This window comes from Talpa occidentalis, unplaced genomic scaffold (assembly GCF_014898055.3).
Source record: "Talpa occidentalis isolate TD23 unplaced genomic scaffold, MPIMG_talOcc4v2.1 talOcc4.9, whole genome shotgun sequence".
NCBI lineage: Eukaryota > Metazoa > Chordata > Mammalia > Eulipotyphla > Talpidae > Talpa > Talpa occidentalis.
Genome location: NW_023605305.1, coordinates 95,456,186 through 95,481,746, shown reverse-complemented (window position 1 = coordinate 95,481,746; position 25,561 = coordinate 95,456,186). Strand labels below are relative to the sequence as shown.

The 25,561-nt window shown below is 52.7% G+C and overlaps 1 protein-coding gene across 1 annotated transcript in view; it reads left to right on the top strand.

The window, feature by feature from the left end:
• The window catches only part of BCAR3 (BCAR3 adaptor protein, NSP family member), a 106,567-nt gene that overhangs the window by 73,863 nt on the left and 7,143 nt on the right, over positions 1–25,561 (top strand). The window contains exons 4-8 of the mRNA XM_037500291.2: positions 11,617–11,745; positions 14,361–14,803; positions 17,600–17,703; positions 18,629–19,281; positions 23,301–23,416. Coding sequence (XP_037356188.1) covers positions 11,617–11,745; positions 14,361–14,803; positions 17,600–17,703; positions 18,629–19,281; positions 23,301–23,416 — 1,445 coding nt within the window. The remainder of the gene's footprint in view (positions 1–11,616; positions 11,746–14,360; positions 14,804–17,599; positions 17,704–18,628; positions 19,282–23,300; positions 23,417–25,561) is intronic.

Genomic DNA, 25,561 nt, shown 5'->3' with positions numbered 1-25,561 from the left:
CATTTGCTTTTTCTACCAAGCAAGAGCTATAAAATTTGATTCCCCCCCACACCCAGCCCCGGATTTTTAGTTACAAAGCTAACTGCTTACTGCAGAAAAGGCTTTGACTTTAGTCACAGTTACAGCATAAGACTCTGCACTTATCTAGCCTAGCACCTCCCAGAAAAGTTGGATTAATCATTTTAAGCCTTCCTTCATTTATTTTTGGATTATAATAAAATATTTTTAGGCACACACAAAGCCAGCAAGTACCAATAAAAGATGAACAGAGAACCCATTTCCTGCTGCATTGCAGAGCTTTAGGATTTACACACGTGACACCCCCTTTCCTTCCTTTCTGTCTCAGAGTGAAAATTGGAGTGTTTTCCTAAAAGTTTTTGTGTTTGAAACTTGTGAGGAACTGGATTTTTATTTTTCAACCTGTGAGCAGAGTAAGAGTGGCAGAAGTAGTTGAGATTTATTCATTCTGTGCGTTCATGATCATTAAGGCAGATTTTCAATGGCAAATTTACCAATTGGTTCTCTCGAAGTCCTTGATGTACTTTGGAACTTGCTTATAAACCTGTTCACTGTTTGAAGTTCAGCAGAAGGCAGGGACTTAAGGGGGCTGAGATTCTGAAATCTCCACAGAATTTCACTGGTGGGTGGATTACTTGCACGGTGATCCTAGAAGCAGCAGCCTCAGCAAGACTTGACAGTTATGTCCTGGTTTAGAGAACATGACTTTTCCAGGGGAGAGGGTCCATGTCTTCGCATGTCTGTGACGCCCTGGGCTTTGTGCTGCAGCACAGTCGATCTGAGATGCCAGGCTTTCTTTCTGGGCCACCTGGTGGCAAATCATGGCAGAGCCCCTGGGGCTTCCCATCCTGACCTCATCAGAGGACCCAGGCTTGGCTCAGAAACTAGACAAGCTTTACATGATAGTCCAGAACACCAGCCAGGCTTATATTTTTGCTTGCAATCATAATTTCTAGAAAAATGTGATCTGTGGAATTGTTTGGCACAGCTTGACTAGAAGCCTGAAGTGCTTTGACCTTTCCCGCAACTGAATAAACCTGTCCAGGGCAGAAGAAAGGAAGTATTTGTTTGCAAGCCCTGTAGCATTCTGGGGGAGGTGCCCTGAGCTCTAGCCAGGATAGAGTCTCCCCAAGCTTGCTCCCTCCCTCTCTATCCTCTCTCCCTCCCTCCTGCTGCCTCTTTCCATTTCCTCCCCCCTTTTTGAATTTCAAGCATGTAAATTGCCATCCTGATCATAGAATGGAGGACTAGAAAATCACTGCAATTTTTAAAATTAAACAGTGCAGGTGATGAAGCATCCAAGACCCTGAAGGACACGTGATCTCTATGCGAGGACCGCTCAGCCTGTGCAAAACAGGAAACTTTCTTGTGTTCTCTGGCCCTGGGGGAGCCTGTGCTTTTTATTAGCGAGATGAGTGCTTGCTGCCAGGGTGGGGCCCTCTGTCAGGTGGGCGGCTTCACCTGCATAGGTAGAACCATTTAGTGCTACTCAGAACCTCAGGAACTGTTGACTTGAAACTAAATAAGCAGAATAAGCAAACCTATGCTTAAGTAGAAATTGGTAGTTTGAAATTTGAGCTTCTCAAGATATTTCTAGAAACGTCTCATGGATTTCTAAAATAACTCCTTAGTGAAGTAACTTTGCATTTTGTGGCAACAAGTCAGCTTTGAAGAAGGAATCAAATCCCACGTTGTTTCTAATGAGTGCCTACTGTGTGCCAGACATGGAGCTGGGCTTTACCTGCGTGAGGTCAGGTGGTCCTGGGAAGTGGGACTTTAACCCCCAGGAACATACAGGCACAAACTGGAGAAGTCTAGAAAGGTGGTCAAGGTTAATCTCCCAACTGTCTTCTCCCCACCAGTGACAAGGAATCCACCACGTGGATGGCAAGAAGGCAAGCTTGGTCCTGGCCAGTTAGTGCTGACGGGGTACCTGCTGGTTGCTGGGCTCTGGGAGCCCAAAGCAGATAAGGCATCCTCTGCCCTTGGAGAACCTGTGCCAGGTAGACTGCCTGGCCCCACTGTGTAGAATCCATTAGTGAGTCCTAGTCTCTCTAGATAAAATCAGACCTATTTATCGTGACTTCACAACTCCTCCCAGAACTCTCCCCCTCCCCCAGCCAGGATGCACAGTCTGGCATCTCTGCACACTGGTCATGCTGTCTGAGGGGCCACGCAGCAGAGGCCTGGATGAGGGGCAGAAGGGACCTTGTGTACAGGGAACCATGACCATGTGACCAGGTGCCCCATCTGTGTACAGGAAGAAGGCCTTAGGACCACAATGGAAAAAGACCTATCTTAAGAAGTCTGGGTTTTATTTGTAGGTAACTGTGGGCCCTTGGGAGCAGAATCAATATTTCCCCAGGCCTTAGCTACCTGTGGACCAAAATAAAGTCCTAAGAAACTCCAGGGCTCCAAATCTGCTGACTCAAGCCCCACCTAGTATGATGGCAGTGGCCTTGCCTGTCTCCCCACAACCGAGCCTCTACAGGTTGTTTCTGCAGATTCAGGGCATCCCCCACATAGGGTCCACAGCCCATGTGCGATTGGGGCCTTCTGGCAGATTCAGACCCAGATCCCTGCAGGTGGTGTCAGTGTATGACAATGCAGGTGGCTCAGCTCTCTGCAACTTAAAGGAATGTGCTCAAAATTCAGGGATGAGGCAGGGCAGAATGGGGTTCTGGACCCAACCCCCACCCCCACCCCGTGACCAGGTCTGATGCCTGAAAGTGAAAAGTAAGCATAAGGAACCCATCCATTTGGGGTGGGGCTGGATCCCAGGTCTGCCCTAGCAGCGGCATGACAAGTGGCTTTGGGCCAGGGGTAGTTAAGTCTGTGGCATTGTGGGTAGTGGGTTGTAGGACCAAAGAATGGGCATAGAGAAGTCATTAAGAGGCTCTTGCAGGGGCCTCCCTGGTGGTGCAAGGGCTTAAGCACCGCACTATGAAGCAATCCGCAGCCTCTGCAGCACGAGTTTGATCCCCAGCCAGCCAGGGAGCAACCCACATGGCGCGGCAGACCTCTCCTGTCTTGTCCGCTGCTCCCCTCAGCAGTGTATTTCAGTCAGTCTGCCTGTTCTGTTCCCCGCTCTGTCTCTGGTGAGTCCTCTCACCCCCTGCATCTCTGGCCTGTACCCCAGCTCTTGTTTGCATAAATAAATAAATCTTTAAAAAAAAAAAAAGGCTTTTGCAGAGGTCAGGGAAACACAAAACCAGGTTAACCTCAGGTGGGGGTCAGAATAGATATTGGTAAGAGGTAGAATCAGGACTTTCTAAGTCAGTGACAGCCAATTCCGAGGATTCCTGTTTGGGTAATGAGGGCAGAGGAGGTGCCAGTGACTGAGAAAGGGGGAGAAGACCAGGCTTCACAGAGAAGATGAGTTCAACTTAATCGTGTTGACATCCAGGCTCTGCAGTGGAGTCGGGTAAATATCCCTACTGTGGCACCAAAGGACAAGATGGAGATTCGGGCACCATCAGCACATTTTTAAAAAGATGCTGAACTTGGCCTGGTGCCCCCAGCCCCAGCCCCATCCAATCCATTCCGCTCGCTGCAGTCACATCGATCTGTCTAAAAGCATCTTTTTGTACCTGTTACCTTCCAGGGCAGAGACTTGCAATGACTCTCACTAACTGGAGTGTGAAGGGTTAACCCCTGAGCCTGCAGAACCAGCCTTCCAAGATCAGGTCCCCTGGGGCCACAGGGGACTGGTGTCTAGTGCGAACTAGCTGAGGTTACAGGGGCGTGTACTGGGTGACGTCAACAGCACCTGGGGATGGGCATGCCCCGGGCACTTTGCTCTCCTGACATCTCCCCTTTGCTTGCTGATTTCATTCTCCCAGCCCACTCTGATCCTCCTGGCAGGAAACATGAGGTGAAGCTGCCTCCATACCAAGTCTCATGACACTGTCACCGGAGCGAACAAAATATTTTCTTCACACAATTCCACCTAGAAAACTCCCAGGGAGAACTGATTAGGCCCACGTGAGTCAGGGACATTATCTGGATCAGCCAGCAATGGCCAGGAAAGTGGAGTCTGATCCATGTGCTTCGAGGGAGATGAAGCTGTCCCTGGGGGAGGAGGGGTTAGGGGGAGTGTGTGTATTTTATAAAACCAGGTCAGCAGCATTGTAAGTCTCTGCTAGCAGTTAGCAAGGCAGTGTTGTGCACACACATGCAGATATAACACCATATGTATTGCAGGCCGCTTTTGTACCCTTGCATGCTTCAGCCCCTGCCTCCCCAACCAGACCTTCATCCAACCCAAACCAATGACTCTTAACTCAAATGCCCGAAATACCCATCCTGTTCTCAAGTTCTATCCTCAAGGGCCAACCCTGACCCCTGTTCTCTTCTTCCTCCTCCAGACTTCACATGGGGTCATGGTGACCTTTCTCGTGGCACAGGAGAAAACCAAAGGACAAAGGTGGGGTTGTTATAGGACAGGGAGAGGGGCAGCCCAAACCCCGCAAACCTGCCTATTCTAAATGGGTTCTGCCATCCGCCGCATCAACACAAAACATATGACACTTTAATGGGAAGGGACTTTAATAAAAACTAGGAAACAATACAGGTGAGGCAAAGAGTCTAGTTTCTAAATGAAGCACCCAAAGTTACCCATCCCCTCGTGGGTAAAACTCCATCCATATGGGGTCGGCCCAGAGCAAGGCCCCAAAGCCTGCCACAAGTCTAAAGCATCTTCCAGTGGGGACCCACAGCAAAGGGTCACAAACAACCGGACAAGCCCGGAAGGAAAAGAGCAAAATCAACATCCAGATAAAAGCTGCCATTGTCACCTCCCCACGGGTCTCACCCACATCTGTGTCACCCAGCCCACGACCAAAAGACAAGCGCAGTTTCTTCACATGTCTCTAGGCTCCATGCGCCTCCTCCAGGTCTCCTGGCTCCATCTTGCTTCCTTCCTTCCTCCGTCTCTTCTGCAGCTTCTTCTCTTGCTGCTCAGCTCCACCCTCCCTTGGGTGGGGCAGGGAACCTGGAACCTCCCCCTTTCCTGGGGACCACCCTGTTACAGGGTGACTTGCTCGGACCACAGCGCAGGAGAGGCAGGGATGAGGTCAGGCAGGGCGTCTCCAGAGATCAGGGGCTTGTTAAACTGCCTCTCTGGCTGTGTGTGGTCCTGAGGAAACTGAGGCTAGGGCCGGGGCCAGCATCCCTGGCTCGCAGCCCACAGTTGGCAAACTGCTTGTCATGATTGCTGATGGCCACAAACTGGCGCCTCTGAAGTCCTTCTATTCCCCCCCTCAGCTCTTGGGCCTGGGGACAAGATCTTTCCTGGTGATTTATACAATTTAAAATTCTATTCAAACTGGGCAGCTTTTCTTACAGGCAGGGACAGAGTAAAATAAATATTAATTATAATGCAGATGCCATCTTTTTCTAATCCTCTCTACTGTCTCCTACATGCAAATAAGTGTCCACAGCCTCCTCTGGGCTTTCCCACAGATGCCTGCGTGCACACCCTCCCTCATCCCTGGATTTAGGAACGCAAACCTCCTTAGGTCCAGCCCATTGTTATGCCTGATTTGAAATGCAGGCTTTAATGCCTCAGCCATTTCAAGACAAGGCCCCGACTTCCATTCCTCCCGGACTGGAACAGCTTTTTCTTTCTCGGAGAACTGTTGAAATGTGGGTTTCCGTGTTAATCGAGGTTCCCAGCACGTCCATGTTGCTGGCTCTGCGCCTCTAGAATGTGTTTTCCAACCATCTCCCAGGCTCCGGCTATTCTGGCCTGTCAAGACCAGACTTGCCAGGGACGTGCGGGACAGCAGAGACATTCATTCCAGATTCAGAGTGAGGTGCATGATTTCTGGAGCCTGTCTCAGCAAGCTAGGACTGGTCCTGTCCTTGTAACTGGACTAGAGGTGCGAGGCATGGGGGCAGGCAGCTAGGTTTCTCCAGAAGATTGAGGAAACCTGTCCAGGCGGCCAGCTGGCATCCACACAGGCACCCGGCTGCTTGCCTTAACTGCTTCCTTCCCAGACACCTACCCAGGCCTCCTAGCATCAGATCTTAAACACCCCAAATGTGAAGTTTGTTTTATCAAACAAGATGAACAGCATTCTGAGCCTCTGTTAACCAGTAAACAAGCCAGTGCTGTGTGCCGGGGTCTGTTCTTAGTGCTTCACAGATACAGATTTGTTTCATCCTTAATAGCATCACATGTTACTAGTCCTGTTTTGCAGCCTTGCCACTAGGCAGTTGCATAGGGACCTGTGGCACAGAGCACTGGACGAGGGAGGTGGCCTGCCTGTGTTCTTTAAATGCTGCTCTAACGTCTGTTGACATCATGTTCCTGACCTATCCAGGTCCTATGCTTGATGCTAAAGCCAAACCCTGAACCACAAAATTGTTTTTACAAAGGAAGCTTTTCATTAGGGAGAGGCAGCCCCTCAGGAGAACTATAGGAGTTACCTCTCGAAAGGTCCATGTCCTGCGTGGCGAGAAAAGGAAGATTATTTAGAAAAGAAGTGCAGGGAGCATGGGGTGGATTTCTTCATTCTCAGGTCCAAGAGGGAAGCAGGCAGGCAGCCACGGGGATAAGGATGCCCTTGCTGGGATAGTTGCCATCTTCTTCATTGTCATTTTAAAACGGCACTGACGCTAATGCTATCAACATCCTCAAAAGGAACAAAATTACCACCTAAAGCCTTGGGCAGCCTGTCAGGTGGCCATGCATTAAACTTAACTGCTAGAAGAGAAAGGAAGGAAGGGGTCCTACAGGGCCCTGGCTCAGGCACAGCCACAAGTCAGGGTTATTAAAATGCTGGTGATAGGAAAGATGTAGCTAAACTCAGATTTTCAAGAAAAGTGATAATTTTAGTAACTTATGAATTTTCTAACTGAACTTCAATTTGATGGAAAAGTGTGGGACTCCTCCACCCCCTACCTTTGCCCTAGTTAACAATCTACCTGCCTCTCATCTCAGACGTCAATGCTGATGAAGTGTTAGAAGGGAAGCCACGTGAATGGGTAACCATGACATAGTACTTTCTAACCCTTCCTTGCCTCGTGCAAGTACATCTGTGTTCTTTCCTTATACCCACTCCCAAATAAAGAACCACTTCCGGATTTCTGGTGCATCAAATTCATGACTTGCAGTAGGAGATGTGGGTCCTACCTGCATCTTTCTCTTCTGGTGGCCATCGGAGGATTTGGTCCCTGGAATGTACCTGGCAAGACCTGTGGGCAGAATGTTCTTGGTCCAAAGCCTTGCAGTTTTCCTTCCTCCAAGGGTGCACCCCAGCTGCTGTGTGGGGTGGCATTCAGGAGGGCTGGAGCCTAGAGCCCCTGCTGGAGCTGCGGAACCCAACTCTGTCTCCATCTTAAGCCTTCCCTGCTTCTCCTACCCCCCAACCCCACTCCCACCCCCAATCCAAGACCAGAAGGCTGGGAAACAAACAGGAAGTCAAAAGTCAGGGGTGAATAGATAATTTGAAATCAGAGAAAAAGTTGTATTCCTATAACGTCACTATTAACATAGCATTTGTGTGAGAGATCACTTATTCTTGAGTTTTCTTGCTGTCTCTGTCTGGCTGTTGAAGAACATAAAATCCAAAGGGCCCTTGAGTCCTGTGCTTCCACTCAGTGTAAACTTCCTTACAGAACACATGTGGGTTTTCCATGCTTGGGGGGTCACGCTGACCTCTGTCTCAGATGCCCGCTGTCCCAGGTGCCCGCTGTCCTTTGCCAACACAGGCATTGAGAATGACTTGGTCCAGCCAGTTTTTCAGGAGTATTGACTTAAGAAGATATCTACAGTAACAAGTGCAAAAGAGTTGGCGAATGTGAGCTAGGAGCAATGACTGCAGGAGCTAGAATGGATTGAGTGATATCCTTGTAGCCTCTTCATTTTCCCAAGATTGGAATCTGTGGGTGTGCAAGGACAAGACAGATCACATGTGTCTTTTTGTACTTCATTCTGGGCTGTGCACAAAAATAACAGTGCCTGTGACTGTTACGTAAGAATTTTTCTACCTTGCCTCAGAGTATAGTCTGAGGAAAGGCAAGAGGATTCTTAGGGAAATAGTAGAATCCATCAGGATTTCAGAGGACGCTGATGACTGCAAAGATGGAGTAAAGCCTTTGCTGAGATGCTGTTATGTCCTTAAACTACTAGAAATAATTTTATAGCCATGACCTAAAAGCTGGCCTCGGCTGTGATTGAAGTGACTGCATTTCAGGGAAGAGTTCAAATTCTTCCCATGTGGCAGCAGAAAGCTACACAGTGAGCACTGTTTGGTTGTTTTGGGGGAAGCCAACAGAATTCTGTCAGTGTCCCACATGGGAGGGGCATTGACCCATCCTAGAAGCAGGAATTTCATTCCTGGTCCCCAAGGAACACAGATGCCAATTCCGGGGCTCTCAGAAATATGTTTTGCCAGATTTTCTTATGTAGTCACCCCTCAGCAACCACAGGGTTGACAACCCATTAAAGTTATTATCTATAGCAGCATTATCATAGTTGACAAGCTCAAGTTCTCATAAAATACAGGCACTTGAGAAGAAAAAATAAAAGTTGTGTTGATATGTTTCATTAAAAGCGTTCTAGAAGGCTCCATCCCAGATAATTAATCACAAGGGCAACCACACGTTGGATGGCTTTCACATTGCCGTCTTCAGCTCTTTGGGACACACCGTCCCCCTCACTTGCTGAGACAGGAGCTCCAGCAGCTAGTGTAACTGTTTCTGACGCAGTAGAGCCCGGCCCTCTCAGGCTCGACGTGGTGCACACTTGGCAACTGCTTGCTGGCTCTGGGTCTGTCTCCCCCTTCCTTTCTCTGCCCCCTCTCATCTTCTTCTCCTCCCTGTGTCTTCCCCTTCTCGCCTTTAAAAATAGAAATCTAAGCAATTATGTAGCTCCTAACTTTCCACATATTATGTGTTCCTGATCTCCTTTCCTCTCCTCTCTGGGTATTTCCCTCTGCTGCCCCCTCTCCAGAGTCCACATGGGGAGAGCGGTGATTGTGCGTTTCCCTCTGAGGAGTTAGGACAGAAGTATCAAGATAACTGATTCTGTATTTTTGCTAAACAGTATTATGTCAAACTTGGAGTGAAATATTATTGTATATAAAATGATTTAAAAAAAAAAAAACCTTACAGTTTATAAGAAAGAGGTAGGGTGGTAGAAGTAGTCTTGAATATTGGGTATCAGAGAGGATGGAGAATGCAGAAAGAAAGAGGGGAATAACTCGTTTAATTTATGTGAGTAGTTTCCATGGACAGAAAATAGGGCCTGCTGACTTCTGTAGTTTCAGAGGTCAGGCCAAGAAATGACCCAGGGCATAGCATAGAGAGTTAGGCTACATGTATACTAACTGCCAGAGTAACAAGATAGGGACTAGAGTCACTGTATTGGTTAGGATTTAGCTCAGTGGCCAGTGACTGGAAGACCCAAAATTAAGGCTTAAATAAGTCAGATCACATGAAAGACCTGGAGGTGGGCAATTTAGGACGGGTGTGTCGGCAGTAATAACAGTAATGAGAAATGCAGGCACTTCTGGGCCTCCCATTCACCCATTCCTGGTGGTGTGGCTGCTGCCTCATGGTCCAGAATAGATTCTGCAGCTCCAGCTATCACATCACATCTCAGCTAAGACATCCCACCAACATTGTAGTACCTTGGCCAGAACTTAGTCATGTGACTACCTCTCCTTGGATGAGAGGGAGATTAAGGTGTGTCCATCCTTCAGCTGTGTTGCAAGCTAACCTAAGCCTTCAAATTTGAAGCCTATTTGAGAGGGAAAAGGAGAATTTGAGAGAGAAAAGGAGACTCTCCATATCTAAAAAAGGTCATGTTCCATTCCTCATCTTGAGGTATTTGTTCACTTGGTGTAAACTGAGTGATTTGTGTGTTCACACACCGCTTGGGGACAGTGGGAAAGGAAGAAGGCAGATGGGTTTCTGCTCTCACGAAACTTAGAATTTAGCATGAGGCAAGACAGACAATTATACTAACAGCAAATGTGGCCTGGTTGACGATCTACATTCTCTATCCAAGTCTTTCCAATGAACTGTCTTCCGACGTACCTGTACATAATAAATGACGGGAGCAGATGGTGTCAGACAGCGCTGCTACTGTCTGCAGGCATCTTGGGCAGCCAACAAGGCATCTCTTTGATAGATAGTCAGCTCATCAAACACTCCCCAGTGCGTGCCTCAGGAGAAGAGTGGTGGGGAGGGAACCAGCAATTAGAAAGTCAGCACCTCGCCTTGAAAGCAGTCCTGAGTCCTTGCAGCAGCTCCCGCAAGGGCCACCATCTCCGAAGACACAAGGATTAAGACTCCAGCTGCAAAATCTGTGTGTTCTCTTTGGTAGAGGAGTTGAGGCTTGTTCCTTGTGGTGATCAGAAAGCTGTGATCAGGAATGATTTTGTGGTTCCTACTGGCTTTTGAGGCCAAGCTGCGAACTTGGCAAAACACAGGACAGGGCCTTTTCCTGCTCAGGTGACCTTCAGCCCACGGTCCCTGAGCCTGTTTCGCTGGGAAGCGGGCAGGCATCCAAGTTCAGGTCACGTGTGGTGGTGTGGGCTCTACTGAACCCGGGGCCAGCATGGCCCACCCAGAACTGGCCTGGCCGACACTGTGACCTGGCTCGGTGGTTCTCAAACTGCCTGAGGGGATGTACCAGTATTTTGAGAAAAATGAGATTAAAAAGACATACACGGGCCTCCCCGGTGGCGCAGCGGTTGAGCGCTGGGTTGCGAAGCTGCCCGCGGCCTCTGTGGCGCCGGTTCGATCCCCGGCTGCTCCCCGGCCACCGGAGGAGGGTCCCACATGGCGCGCAGACCTCTCCTGCCGCCCGCTGCTCCCCTCAGCAGTGTACTTCGGTCCTTCTGCCTGCTCTGCTCCCCGCTCTGGCTCTGGTGAATTCTCTCACCCTCCCGCGCTTCTGACTGTACCCAGTGCTTGTATAAACAAAAAACAAACAAACAAACAAATAAATAAATAAAATAAATAAATAAATAAAAAGAAATCCTCTAAAAAAAGACATACAGAATACTCTTGCTTAACTTTCTACTTTCAGGTTCAAGAGACCGAAAATCTCTCTGTCCGGTTGTTTTAAAATAGCTCACTGAGCTCCTGGGCTGAGTTTGTCTGTAGCAAGGAGCTCCAGGCCCACCACCACCAGGGACCGCACTGGGCAGCAGTTTCCTACAGGCCTCCGACCTAGGCCCAGCTGGGGGCTGCTGTGCGGTTCATGCTCACTTCCCAGGACAGTTCTGCAGTTGTCAAGGAAGCTTCCCGGGACCTCACTGTGCCTCCTGCCCTGCACAGCTCTGCGGCACCTTCTGTCCAATCCCCATGTTTCCAGCTGCTGCCTGAGTAGACTGAAGAAAGGAGCAGCTTGGCTGACTCTCCTATCATATTCCCGCGTGCAGGTGACATTGTTACTCCACAGTTAGGGCCAGAGAAATGTAAGGTCACAGCCTATTATAATCATTATCCAGACTCCCCTCCCTGGATGGGTCTTGGCATACAGTGATTGATTAGCAAAGCGGCCAACTGCAGGACAGTCCGCCCCAGCTGGCAGGTCTGGCCTGGGTGGAGGTGACTGTTGTCTCTGTTTCTCTGTTGCAGTTCTCCAAGGAGCGGCATATTGCAGACCGGACCCCCGAGAGGCTGAAGAAGGAGCTGGAGGAGGAACTGCTGCTGAGCAGCGAGGACCTGCGCAGCCACGCCTGGTACCACGGCCGCATCCCCCGACAGGTACCTGCCCCTGCCGCGCACACCTGGCTGTTCTCAGGCGACACCTAGATGGGTGACCTTGCAGGCTCACGTGCCATGGCTGCATAGGAGCAAGTCCTAGTTGAGCCAAAAACAAGCACTAACAAGTAGTCGGCCGTGACCTCCTATAGGCCTACCTCTGAGGAGTCCTTGGGAGGAGCCACAGTCAAGCATCCAAAGCATGTCTCCACGTGCCGCTGAGTGGAAGAAGGGAAAGTAAGTGTGTTGTGGTCTGAGCACCCAGAGCGGGCAGGAGATGCCGCCGCAGGGTGGCAACCAGAGGACGAGGCTGTAGTTCAGGTCACTGAACTCGGGACCAGCTGCTGCAGCCCCACACCCTTGATTCTCCTTTAAGGCCGTGGCTTCATTTCAGGGGAAGTGAGGCTGCCAGCAGGGCAGGTGATGCCTGGAACAACCTGGCCACCTGTGCCTGGGGGGAGGGGGTTATTCATTCTCCTTCCCTCCCCCTCCATGGCCCTCTGGCCTGAGATGGAGAAGAGGAGGAAGTAAGCAGTGACCCAGCTCGTGGCCTAGAATGTACTTTGGATGATTGCATTTGGGTGACTGCTGTGTTTCTTATTTAATGGTCTAGCAATTGGAAAGATAGCTAAGTGCAGAAGGGAGGTGCAGAATTTCCCTTACATTTTTCTGGTAACCTGATCTGGACATGCACCCAGGACAACATGATGGGGGAAGAGGAGATGTGGGGGGGGGCTTCATAGTGTGAATTATTTCTTTTCATGTAGCAGATGTCCCAGCACTGTCAAAAGAAATAACCCATAGTCTGATTTTTTTCCCCTTCTTTTTATTAGTTTAATCTTAGTTATAAAAAATACAGAGAGCAAAAAAAAAAAAGGAAATTAAACTCTCGCCCATAAGTTTCCCTCCTGGAGATAATCACTATGAGCATTTGATATCTACCCTCCCAGCCTTTCTGAAATCAAATGTGAGACTGTGCTGCATGTGCTGTTGGTAGCCCACTTTCTTCACTTAATAATATTCTCCTCTTATAAAATATTCCTCTACACCACCCTACATTGTGTGGATGTCCATTCCATGCACACACCGCTATTTCTTGGACACTCTGACAAACATCCTTTAAGATAACGACTATGTTCTTACCTGCAAGTATTTCCTCAGGCTCAATTCCAAGAAATGGAATTTCTGTGTGAAAACATTTTTAAAGCAAAGATGCAATTTTAAAGTAACCATGCTTAGCATACTGTTCTATCTCATCAAATGTTGGAATTTTGGGGGAAAATTGTCAAAGTTTATAAAACCAACGGCTTGTCACCACCATTCTTCTTATTGTGATCATTGCATTTGTTTCCCACTTGCCATGAGGGTAAATTTCCAGCTAGATGTCGTCCCCAGATTGTGTGACTGAACGCTGTCATAACACTCATTAGCACTAATACGTTACTCCATTAAACCTCAAGCGCAGGCTCTGTAGGTAGTATCATTACCCCTGCTGACAGATGACGTAACCAAGCCACAAAGAGATGATATAACTTGTCCAAAGTCACACAGCAAAGCAGGATGCAAATCCAGGCTGTCTGGCTGCTGCACGTACACAGTCTCCTTTTGCCATAAACACCAGCAGCACCGTAGTTGAGTGTCGCTGGAGAGCCATGTGTGCGAGTGCCTAATCCCCCTGATAACTTGGTGGGATGAGACACCCAGCTGACTTGGTCCCAGGTCTTTGGAGAGTAATCGCTGTGCCAGAACCCACATTTGTGTCTGGCCTCCGCCTGGCTGTGGGCCCCTCCTCCGTCCCACCAGGCCTGGAGAGTTGCTGGTCAGGAGAGCACTCCAGTGACTGCTCGAGCTGGAGGTGGGGGGGGGGGCGGGGCTCGGACCCACCAAAGACAAATCTTCCTGTTATTTTCTGTCAGTTTCTATCCTCCAGGCCTGCGTAAATACCATCTTCTCCTAACATTCTCTAACCGCCCTATTCAAAAGACAGTCACAAGCACTTTTTTTTTCAAGATTTATTTATGCGTACAACAGCTGGGGTACAGGCCAGAGATGCAGGGGTTGGGAGGATTCACCAGAGACAGAGTGGGGAACAGAACAGGCAGATTGGCTGAAATACTCTGCTGAGGGGAGCAGCGGGCAAGTCAGGAGAGATCTGCTGCGCCATGTGGGTTGCTCCCTGGGCAGCGGGGATTGAACTCATGTTGCAGAGGCCGCAGATTGCTTCATAGTGCGGTGCTTAACCCCTCGCACCACCAGGGAGGCCCTCTCAAGCATTTCTTATCTCCCTCCCCGACTTTACCTTAATTTTACAACGCCTGACGTACCGTGTTTGTTGCTTACACAGCCTCACTCAGGCAGACACGCTCTGCTCAAAATAGGAGCTCCATGGTGGAGGGACGCTCATCTGCCTGTCACTGCTGTAAGCTTGGTGCCCCCTGGCACATAGTAGGCAGTCAGAAAATAGTTCCTAAATAAGCAAATGGGTCTTCTGAGATTTTGATGTTGAAAAAATAATGAGCCAACTCGGGGAGAAGAAACATGTCTTCTCTTGGCCCAGACAAGTGGGGAGAAATGCACCTTTTGAAAGGAACACGCCTCATTTGCCATTTGTCCCAAAGGTGTCAGAAAGCCTCGTGCAGCGAGACGGCGACTTCCTGGTTCGGGACTCTCTGTCCAGCCCCGGAAACTTTGTCCTGACCTGCCAGTGGAAGAACCTCGCTCAGCACTTCAAGATCAGCCGGACGGTCCTGCGGCTCAGCGAGGCCTACAGCCGCGTGCAGTACCAGTTCGAGATGGAGAGCTTCGACTCCATCCCCGGCCTGGTGCGCTGCTACGTGGGCAACCGCAGGCCCATCTCCCAGCAGAGCGGAGCCATCATTTTCCAGCCCATCAACAGGACGGTGCCCCTGCGGTGCTTGGAGGAGCGCTACGGGACCTCCCCCGGCAGGGCCTGGGACGGCAGCCTGGCAGAGGGGAGGCCCGACATCGCCAAGAGGCTGAGCCTCACCATGGGCAGTGCCCAGGCCCGAGAGCAGAGCTCGTCCAGGGGAAACCTCCTCAGGTGGGTCAGGGCCTCCCCGGGGGTGCAGGGCTGTGAGGGGCGCCCGGGGCGCGCCCAGGCTCAGGCAGCTTGCCCGGCAGCAGAGGGGACGATGAACACGGGTAACTGGAAACACCCGGTGCTGTGGATCAGCTGTCGCGAGGAGCGCAGGGCCAGTTCCCAATTGAGTTGATCCCAAAACAAGTGGTGACGTAGGAGAGAGGTCGGGCGGGCCGGGAGAGGCTCTGAGAAGGAGGGGGGACTGCGGCTGGTCTGCGGGGCAGGGGACATTGGCCAGAGGCTGCGAAGGGAGGGAGTGCGGGGAGCGGGCGTAGCATGAACATGAGTGTGGCCTTAATGCCAGGCTTCCGGTCTGAGGGGCCTTGGAGGCTGGACGTGGCGACAGGGTGCCCTCAGAGCAGAATGCGGGCGTGCTGGGCAGGAGGTGAGGAGAGCGAGGTGCTGGAAGACGAGTGCTCGCAGGTCAAGAACGTGGGTAGACCAGGGCGGGGAGAGGTGGCCCGGGGGCCGGGGTTCCAGGACTCTGGGGAGTGTCAGACAGACACTCTGGTGTCAGACGGAAGGTAGAGTTCGGAGGAAAGACAGCTGCTGTTCCCAGGTGGGATGTGGGCTTGCTGAGTGCCAGTGTCCACTAACAGTTTGGGGGTTCAGGAGGGAAGTTAGGCCTGGCGGCTTAGATTGGGGCTGGGTGCACAGCGAAAATAGACCAGAGTTCTCAGCCAGGAGAGCCTGGGGGCTGTGGTCTGAACCTTGGAGCATGGGGTGGAGAGTTCCGAGAGTGGGGCGTCCGGGTGGGGCCCTGCTGGTCACTGTCGGCGACACGCTATGTACACGTCACGCGGGCAGCTGAGAGCCCTGTGCGTGTCCGCTGCTGTGCAGGAGCGGCGAGCAGGGAGGAGGGGGCTCAGGTAGAAGGAAGACCAGCCCCCCGCTTCTTGGCGACACAGCTCCCCTCCGCCCTGGCTTCTAAGCTCACACGCTTAAACCTGCTTTATTCCACTCACTGGTTTCCTCCCTGGATCACGAGGAAATGTCCTGAACTGTCATGTCTAGACTTTAAAAATTTGGAAGCAAATACAAGACTCTGAGTAACACGGGTCACAGCTGTGCTGCCAGGACGCTCGGGCAGATGTTAGCAAGCACGCGGCCGCGGCGCCACCTGCCTGGGCTCCAGGGCTGGTTCCCCGGGGCAAGCGGCTTCCTTCTCTGCGCCTCGCTTTTCACCTGAATGATGGGGCCGTGGGGGTGAGTGAGTCAACAGAGCGTGATGATTCACCAGGTAAATGAGATAAGCCAACGTCTTGGAGCCAGCATGCAGCAAGCGCGGGAAGTGTTAATTATTATGGTTTACTGGGCAGTAGACCCAGGACCCAGGGAAGTTGCAGGCAGGGAGGCAGGAACTGATACCTAGAAAATCTCTCTTTCATGGTAATAAGATTGGACTTGAGACCCTTTTTCAAATATCAAAGGGCGCCTTTTCTTCTGTTTCTTTGGGGAATGGGGTTTAGCTGTTTAACTGATGAACGGGAAGTTTATTTCATGGGTGGCCAGGGTGAGTTTGACCTGCATAGGAGGGTGCCAGGAGGTCTGCCCTCAGCAACTCAGATTTTAAATACATATATTTTTTACAGTGAAAACTGAGGATGTCTCTGAAGTCCGTGAGCCGGCCATGCAGGGCACAGACATCAGGTCCCGAAAAGTCTAAACGTGGGGGTGGGGTAGGCTCACTGTGCCCGGCCCACTGCCCCGTGGGGCCCCCATACCTCCCTGACGTCAGGCCCGCTGGTTGGCTGGCAGCAGAGGTGTGAGCTCTGCCAGGTAGCATTCCAGGCCAGTTCTGGGCCATGAAGTCTGGCCACTCCTGGTGATCTCTGCTTAAATGTCACTTCACAGACGCCGTTGCCTTCGGAATTTGCCCTCTGTCCTGCCTTATCTCTGAGGAGTTGCTGGAATTTTCTCTGTTGCTGGGAGTTTGGGGGTTTTGGTTTATTTATTTTGTCCTTTGGTGCTTGCAAAGGTAGGAAAGAACTTCTCGATTTCTGTAACATAAGCTTGTGGGAGGGCCAGTTAACATGCATTAAAACCTGGCGGGTGCAGAGCTTTCTCTTAGCAAGAGAGAGTCTGTTCCTTGGTGCTAATTAGAGACATTCCCAGTCTGAATTGGAAAGGGACAGAAGGAACACAGCTAATTGGCAAGTTACCTGTCACCTTTTCCCTGGCGGCTGTGAGCTGTGCCTCCGGCTGCTGGGGGGGGGGGGGGGGCGCTGCTCATCCCCACCCCTGGGTGGGAACCAGGAGGACTGTGACAGCCTCAGGGTGAACCTGGCGCTTATTTTGGGGGGTGCTGAGATTTGCACGGAAATAGAACTTGCCCCACTGCGTCCTTCCTGGGACAGTGTGAAGCGTGGTCAAAAAAGCATGTTCATTCAACAAGTCATTTCTCCTGGGTCTGTAAGTAATTTGACTGTTAAAAGTACACATTCCAGCTCATCAGCGTTTCCTGAGGGCGTCACGGAGCCTTTCCCTTGCCCTGTGCAGGGGGTGGGAAGGCTCAGAGGTGGCCTCCGGGGGCTGGACAGGGCTGGTCAGGGCTGGTCGTGGGCCCTGGTGGGGCTGGAGCCCGCAGCCCTCACCCATCAGGCACTTCTCCTCCAGGCGACATTCCTGTTCCGATGGGGGGTGCTCCAGCCAGCACTCCCGTTCTGCGCGTTTTTTCTTTTAAAACTTTCCATGACGCTACATAAAGGTTTTTACGATTTAATGACACGTTTCTGCCCCGCTTGTCTTTTGCTTCAGAAACAGAGAGAAGAGTGGCAGCCAGCCCGCCTGCCTGGATCACATGCAGGAAAGGAGAGCCTTGTCCCTCAAAGCCCACCAGTCAGAAAGTTTCCTGCCAATTGGTAGGTGTTTGGGAAGTTTCGGGGAGGAGGCTGACCGTGTTACTCTGATTTCCTTCAAGGTTTTCCTGGCTCCATCTGGTCACCTACTGGGGCAGACATGGGGCGGGGGCGGGGGGTGCGGGGTCTGTAGCAGAATAGGGGTCACTGAGCTGCGTGCCTTTCCTTAGCTTTCAAACTTCACAGCAGCCTTCAGGATGGGCACAGTTGTCCCCTCTGTGCAGCTGAGGAAACTGAGGCACAGAGGTTATGTAACCTGTCCAGTCATCCATCTGGTAGGTGGGAAAGCCAGAATTTGAACCCAGATTTTCTGATCCTGGTGGTCCTCAGAAAGCCCATTTGTAACAAGTCGTCTTTATGGCAGGCGAGCTTGCTCCTCTGCCCCCTGCCTAGGCAGAGGGTGAGTGGCTGGTGCTGAGGCACCCAGGAGAGCGGATCCTCTCCATTGCCCTCACAGCCAGGAGGCGGGAAGGTGTGAAGTGTGGGCAAACCTAGCAGCAAAACCCCTTTGTAAACTGCTTATCTCTATGCCTTTTCCCCCATCCCTGTGTCTCCAGCTTCCCCTTGAGGGGATCCACTCTGGCTTGGAGTGACTCAGGGCCCTTCATGGACGTGGCTAAAGACTTGTCTGTCCCAGGGAGCGATTAGATTACTCACTGCCCTCCTAGCACAAGGTGTCTTCCTGTTCTGACTGTACCAACCGCCTGTGACCATGTAATGACATTGGATGGAATTTACAATGGCCCCCAGAAGTGGGGTGGGGCCGGCTTAGCCCTTGAAATGCTCGAGACTTCTCGAGGAGGGGCGAATTTGCTTTTGGGAGAGATCAAAACCCAAGGGCGTGACCTGAGCACCAGGAGCTACAGTAGTTTTGTTTTGAGTTCTCCAGACAACGAAGTGTGTTCTGACCCTCACTTATCTCCCACAGGCTGTAAACCACCCCCTCAGTCCCCCGGTGTGGACACAAGCCCCTGCCCAAACTCCCCCGTTTTCAGGACGGGCAGCGAGCCCACGCTGAGCCCGGCCGTGGTCCGGAGGGTGTCCTCGGACACTAGGGCCGGGGAGGCTCTGAGGGGCTCAGACAGTCAGCTGTGCCCCAAGCCGCCTCCCAAGCCCTGCAAGGCACCCTTCCTCAAGGTCCCCCCATCCCCATCCGCCTGGCTCCGCTCAGAGGCCAACTACTGTGAACTCAACCCGTCCTGCAGCGCGGCCGGTGACCGGGGGGCACGGCCACCCTTCCCCGCCCAGGACAGCTACGTGGAGCTGCTGACAGCCAAGCAGAACGGGGCCCCGGCGCCCCGGAACTCTGGCACCAACTACTTGATTCTTGATGACGACGATGGGACAAGGCCTTGGGGGCCCCTGGCCTCACAGATGGACAAGGGGCAGGAGGACAAAGGCACGTTTGCGCTGCCCCTCCTGGAGACGGCCTCCTCGTTCAGGCCCAATGACTTTGAGTCGAAGCTCCTGCCCCCCGAAAACAAGCCCTTGGAAACAGCGATGCTGAAACGCGCCAAAGAGCTCTTCACCAGCAGCCACCCCCGGGTCATCGCCCAGCACATCCTGAGCGTGGACTGCAAGGTCAGTGCCTGGGATGCGGGTTTTGTTCTGGCTTCTGAGCCCTTGGAAGGGGATCCGTCTGGGCCTTGCTCTGCCTCGCCCTTGGGGAGCTTTACTCACAGCAGCCCGAAGATAACCTGGGTGCTGATTTATTTAAGGGGTGGGAACCACAGGTCAGGACAACCTTTGCTCAGGCGGGAAGCTTGTAAAACTCACCTTGGACAGAGGGCTGGCGGGCCGCGGCTCACCCCACCCCGTCCCTGCTGGCATCTCCCCTGCGGGGTCCTCCTGCCTGGTGCTGATTTTAAAATTCTCCCCGACCTCCGCTCTGTCAGAGCTGGTAAAACCCGAAGGAGAGTAGATTAATGATAGAGGAAAATGTCGTCTCTGGAGTCGCAGAGCCTGGGCGATTTCTAGCTCGTTATATGTTACAGGTGTGCACGTTTACGTATTTACTTCATTATTCCTAAACTGGCCCTCAGGGTGAATGTAAAGTCGCTAGAGGGTGACGTGGACTCGACCCACCCCCCACAGTGACAGGAGACTGATCAGTGTTTGAGTAGCCGGTGAGGCCTGCGTGAGTCACAGCCCTGTTCCTTCTGGAGCTCAGTGTCATCGGGTAGCTCGTCCATCAGATTAGTCCTGAGGCAAAGAGTCAGGATTCATATAGGAACTGGGTTTTCTTAAATAAACGCCCAGGGTCATGAATCATGGCAGGAATTCTCGTCTCTGAAGACTCTCCCGGAAGGGCTTCAGTTGATGGAGGCTGCACAGAGGGGCCTGGGCCCTCCCAGAACAACCTCGAGGATAGTAAGGCAAGCCCTGGCTGTCCTGGGATGAACAACATCCTTCTGGAAAACCAGAACCACAGCGACAGGCCGGGAGCCTGGGGGTGACCCCATCTAGGGCCTCCGTAGGAAGCTCCTTGTGGAAACCTGGCTCTGGGTGCACAGAGCAGCGGCAGTCCCAGGAGGGGCTGGACCTTCTCCCTGCGGCCTGATGCTGTCCAGGAGGTGAGGCGCCTGAGCACCTCTGCAGGGCCTGTCCCACCACCGTGGCAGCCATGGAGCTAGAGCCCAAATCTGTTCTCGCCCAAGGGTCAGGCCGCCTCCCCTCGCTCTTGCTGTTTCTCTCACTGCACTTGGATCTCCTGGGGAGACCCACGCTCCTGTCTGCCTGGAAGAGGAACCGCTGGGAAGAGGAACTGCTGGGCCCCAGGCAGCAAGGCAGAACCTGGAGCGGGGACCTGGCTGGACTCTGCCGTCCCCAGCCCCCAAGGGCAGGACTGCTTCGTCTGCCTTCTCCCTTCCTGCGCCTGCCACCATTTCCTTACTCTCTTCCGGGAGCCACTGACTTCAGGGCTTTGCCACCTAAGCAGGCACAACTAGTATATCTAAGAAGGAAATAAAATTAGGGCCATTGTCATCCTCGCCAAATGCAGTGGCAGCCAGACAGGGCCACCCGAAAGCCGGGAGCAGGCGCCAGGCAGCATCTGGGGCCCGCATGCGGAATCCCACCCTGAGCACCAAGCCTGGGGCTAACGCCCAGAAAGGCCATCAGAACAACTGGGTGGTCCTGCGGACCCCTCCCCAGAGCTCAGTGCCGGGGTGGGGTGAGGAGACACTGCGGTTCCCCCCACCCTGCAAATGAGCATCGCCTTGGCCTCACCCAGCCCGCCTGGTCCACATAAGGGCCACCCTCCCGTCGCTTGTGCTGGCCCTAGCAAGAGGTGAGGCCTGGCAGCTGAGAGCCCTGCTAGGGGATGAGGTCTCTGAGTCTAGTGCTGCCCACACACCTGCCGCGCAGCCTCTGGGGGCTCCTCCCCACCTGCAAAACAGAAGTGAGTCTGACTACCCGGGCGGTGTGAGGACTCAGTAAGTTGACACATGGAGGCCTCTGCACCGGGCCTGGCCAGAGTGAGCTGGACAAGTGTTTATTTGTGTTATTACTCAGCCTGATTGAGTGCCTACTGCGTGCCAGGCGAGACCAGATCATGGTGTCTGCTGTGGCAGTGCCGGCTGCCTGGTGGGGGGAGAAGGGGATGATGCTTGGAGCACAGCAGGTGGGCAGTGCTGTGTGGGGGCAGGCGCAGAGTCGTGGGGCCTCCCCGGGGCAGGGTCTTGAGCCGAGCAGGATGTCTGGGGCCTTGAAGGCTGAGCAGGACTGGGCCCGAGGAGGATCGCGGAAAAGCATCCTGCAGGCGTCAAGCAGCGCACATGTGCAGACTGAGACGTCGCAAATGGCGACGGAGCTTTGGAGTACAGAGAATTCGCTTTGTGGGGGCGGGTGGAGGTGGGGCTGGTGTGAGAGAGGCCAGTTGCGCCCTTCAAATCTGGGGGGACAGGATCCAGACAGATCCGAGGCCCTGTGGAGGGCCGCAGAGATGGCACTCGCATCGCAACTTAAAAGATCCCTTGACAAGTGGGGGAGAGCTGGGCCAGGGCCCCGTCATGGCTCCCCCAGTCACTGCAGTGGGGCGAGGATGCAGATGTAGAAGATGGCAGGGCGGAGGGCGCCTGCCCTGGCGGGCCATGCTCATGGTAAATGCCCTAGAAATGCTTCTCCTCCTCCCCGGCATATGAGCTGTGTGGCCCTGGTTTGGGCCCTGCGGTGTGAGGTTAGGCGCCCCTTGCACTGTGAGTCAGCCGGAAGCGGCCGCAGGACTGCACGTTTACAGGGGTCACTCTGAAGGTGACGCTTCCGAACAAAACCCAGTGCTGAGCCCTGAATCTCATCACATAGAGGGTGCATGGATTGGGGGATGCCCCACAGATGAGCTGGGTCTGGAGCTTCTGACGGGGCAGGTGGCTGAATAGGCAAAGTGTGCGTGCCCACGGTGATGGGCTGTGCGTCGGGGGTGGGCTGCCTTGCCGGGGTCGAGGAGTAAATCTTTGCAGAGAGCAGGCCAGCATTCTTCCCCTCTACGTGGCCCAAGAGTCACAGCTTGTATGTTCAGATTGATTTTGGGGCTTTTAAGGGCAGCTGATCCTTTGCAAAGTCCTTGAGAAAGATGAACTTAACGGCTGTGTTTAGAAGGGAAACTGAGGCCCATGAGTTCTGCCTCTGGACAGCGAATTCCCACAGGCTCATTTCCTTGGGGTTGACAGTGGCTCCTTTGCTCCACCACAGAAGTTAAGGATCAGGATTAATAATGTCAGCTAACGTTCCAGATGTTTCATTATTTTTTCACCTATTGGGGAGACATCTGGTCTGTTTATGAGTCTGGGATAATTACAGCCAAGGATGGCGTCACCAGATCCAGGAGAGGGATTGTCTGTGCCTGCCGAGAGTCCGGGGTTTCCTGGGCCTGTCTCTGCTAGGGCTGAGGCCTCACCAGCCCCATTTTAGAGACACGCTGACGTAGTTGTAACATTTCGAGGCAACATGTAATAACTATAAATGGCCAACTAATTCCTAGTTCTGATGAACTGTTGATTACATGCTAGAACTGAAGTGGGGAGAGCCACTTGGGGCAAAGAAAGATCTCCTTTGAGGAAGCCTCTCAGGAGAAGCAGTGGGGGTGTGAGACCTCGGTTTTTAAATCTCCATACAAGTTCTAATAGTTTCCAGACGGGTGGTACATTTCCTGAGCCAGGAGAGGCTTAATGAGGGATCATAGCAGCCAGCCCTGCCGCTAAATGAGAACGGGAATGGCAGGCCGCAGCCGAGGAGCCCTTGGGCGGGATGCTGCTCCTTCGCTTAGGGGCTCGGTCAGCTCTGCGCCCCCCGACCTGCTGGCATCAGGGTGCTGCAGCGGGATCCCCTCGGAGAACCAAAGCACCCTCCGGTGGGAAAGAAACCCCAACTCTGTAGACTCTAGGACAGTTTCAGTGTTCCCCCCCCCAGCTTTACTATTCCAGTGTGTGTATGAAAATCCCCCAAATACACAAGCTGTACTTTCAGATGCTGCTGCTCAGAAAGCCATGCCCCGCGCATCAAGTGTGCGTCCACGCCGCCTGGCTCTGTGGGTCTCTTCCTCCCTGCTCCGGTCAGGCCTGCGTCACGCCACCTCCTGAGGCTGTGTGTTGTGTTCTCGCCAGGTCACTCGGATACTTGAAGTCTCTGACGAGATGAGGAGGAACATGGGCGTGAGCTCAGGCTTGGAGCTCATTACCCTGCCCTACGGTCACCAGTTGCGCTTGGACATAATTGAAAGGTGAGTCGCACTGTCCCTGCCTTTCCGTCCCTTGCTACTCCCCGCGGGCGACTCTCACCCCAGCCGCCGCCTCATTTGCACGGCCCCGTGCAGCGTTTCCCAGAAGTCCCCAAGGGATTCCTGGAGGTGCACGGAGACAGGACAGAGGAAGTCAGGGCCGTTCATGTCCCTGCTTCTGAGGGGCGGGAGGAGAGGGCAGTTGACCGGCCTGGGAGCAGGCGGGGTGCGAGATGCCCTCCTGTCACCTAGGGCCTCATTCAGCTGTGGCCCTTTTGTCTCTTTGGAGTCAGAGATTGCTTTTGGAACTAAGTGGGGCCTTGTGGGGAAGTTTGGTAAGATCAGAGTCTGAACAGTGTTTTCATTGAGGGGTAGACGAAACGGGAGTCAGAGATCAGGGGGTGACGGCCCCCAGCCTCCGCGGCATCACTGCCCTCTTCTCGTGAAAAGCCGGGGCTCTGGCGGGCCATTAAAACTCACACCCGGGAGTGCTGGGTGTTGAGAAATTACATAGGATACATAGTGATAAATCAGAAATTATAAAGGTAGCAATAATGACGCATGTTGTAAGAAACATTAGACTCTCCTATTACTGTAGAAGTTGATCTTTTTCTTTCTCACACACACACAAGTTGATTTGGGCAAGACTCCCTTGTTATCTTAAGTTCACTGTTTTCCAACCGATTTTGCAGTTGCCATTGTTGTCGGGCAGAAGGAGGGGCACCCTGGGGCTCCCCAACCTGCCTGTTCTAAATAGGTCTGCCATCCGCGGCATCAAGATAAAACATACTGTAGCGTGTAAGACATTAAATAGAAAATAACTTTAATACAATGAGTGAGTAATAAAGAGAAAAGAATGTAATTAAAAGAGTTCCCAGTTAAACACCCAGCGTTACCCAGCCCCTCGTGGGTAATGTCCAAACAGGGTTGGCCCAAAGCAGACCTAAAAGTCTGCCACACGTCTAAGGCACCTCTGGGACAGGAGCAAAACAAAAGGACAAGTCAAAATAAAGGCTGCCATCGTCAGCCTCCCCCACATCTGTCTCTTTCAGGGGTGTCTTTCCATGTCCCCCAAGTCCCTGGTGCAAAGTCTAAGGCCGAGAAGCAAGTGTAGCTTTTTCATGTCTCTGCTGCATGTGCCTCCTCCAGGTCCTCTTCTCGATCTCCTCTGTTCCTTCACCCCGTCTTCTCCAGCTTCTCCTCCCTGCTCAGCTCCACCCTTCCTTGGATGGGGCAGAGAACCTGGAACTTTGCCTTTCTCTGGGGACCTCCCTGTTACACCATGACTAGCCGCCCATGGCTTTATGTGCCCACCTCACATCTCGGTCGTCCAGTAGTGTCCAGCGCTGTCCATACAGCTTTCTGTGATGGCTGAAATGTTCTTATCACTGCAGTCACTCCCTCTATTGAGTGTAGACAGCCACATGTGGCTAGTGGACAGTGCAGTCCCAGGATGTCAGCCCCGAAAAAGTCATGTGGGTCTGTCAGCCTGGGGAGGCCAGTCCAGCTATTCCCATGGTTCCCTGGCTACAGGGGCTGCCGTGCTGCTCCTTGGCCACTGCTGCTGTGGCTTCACAGCCGCTCCATAGAAGCAGCCCGAAGCTGAATGTTAGCCTGAGGGCGCCCCGGCAGTGGTCTGGGCTGACTCTGGGTGGGCATGGCTGCTGTTTCCAGCACTTGGGCAGCTGTAGATAGGTCTGACTTCTGAATTGTCCTGCTTTGCTAGATTCTAACTTCTCCCCGGCATCCCCTTCCTTCCTCGGGAGCCTGGGGCTGGCTTCTCGTTTTCACTTCCCTTCTGGTGTGGTCTGGGCCCAGTGGTCACTGATTCAACAAGAGGAGCTGGGCTGCCGCATCGCCACCGCATTCCCCCGTTTCTCATGTGATCCTTCCAGCCTGAAAACTCCCCAGGTTCCAGGCCTTCCGTTCTAGAATGTGTGCTGGGCCCAGGCTGAGGTGGACAAGTTTGGGAGTCTCTGGAGACAGTTTTCTGACTCTCCCTTGTCTACATCCATTTCTCTTTCTCCTGATTTGTTGCTCTTCAGCTGGTGTCCTGCCAAGGGATCGACTGAGGACCTACTTGCTAGAGCCCGGGGAGTGGTTTTCATTACCATATGTTTACTAAATATAGCTATCCTGAAGTTAGGT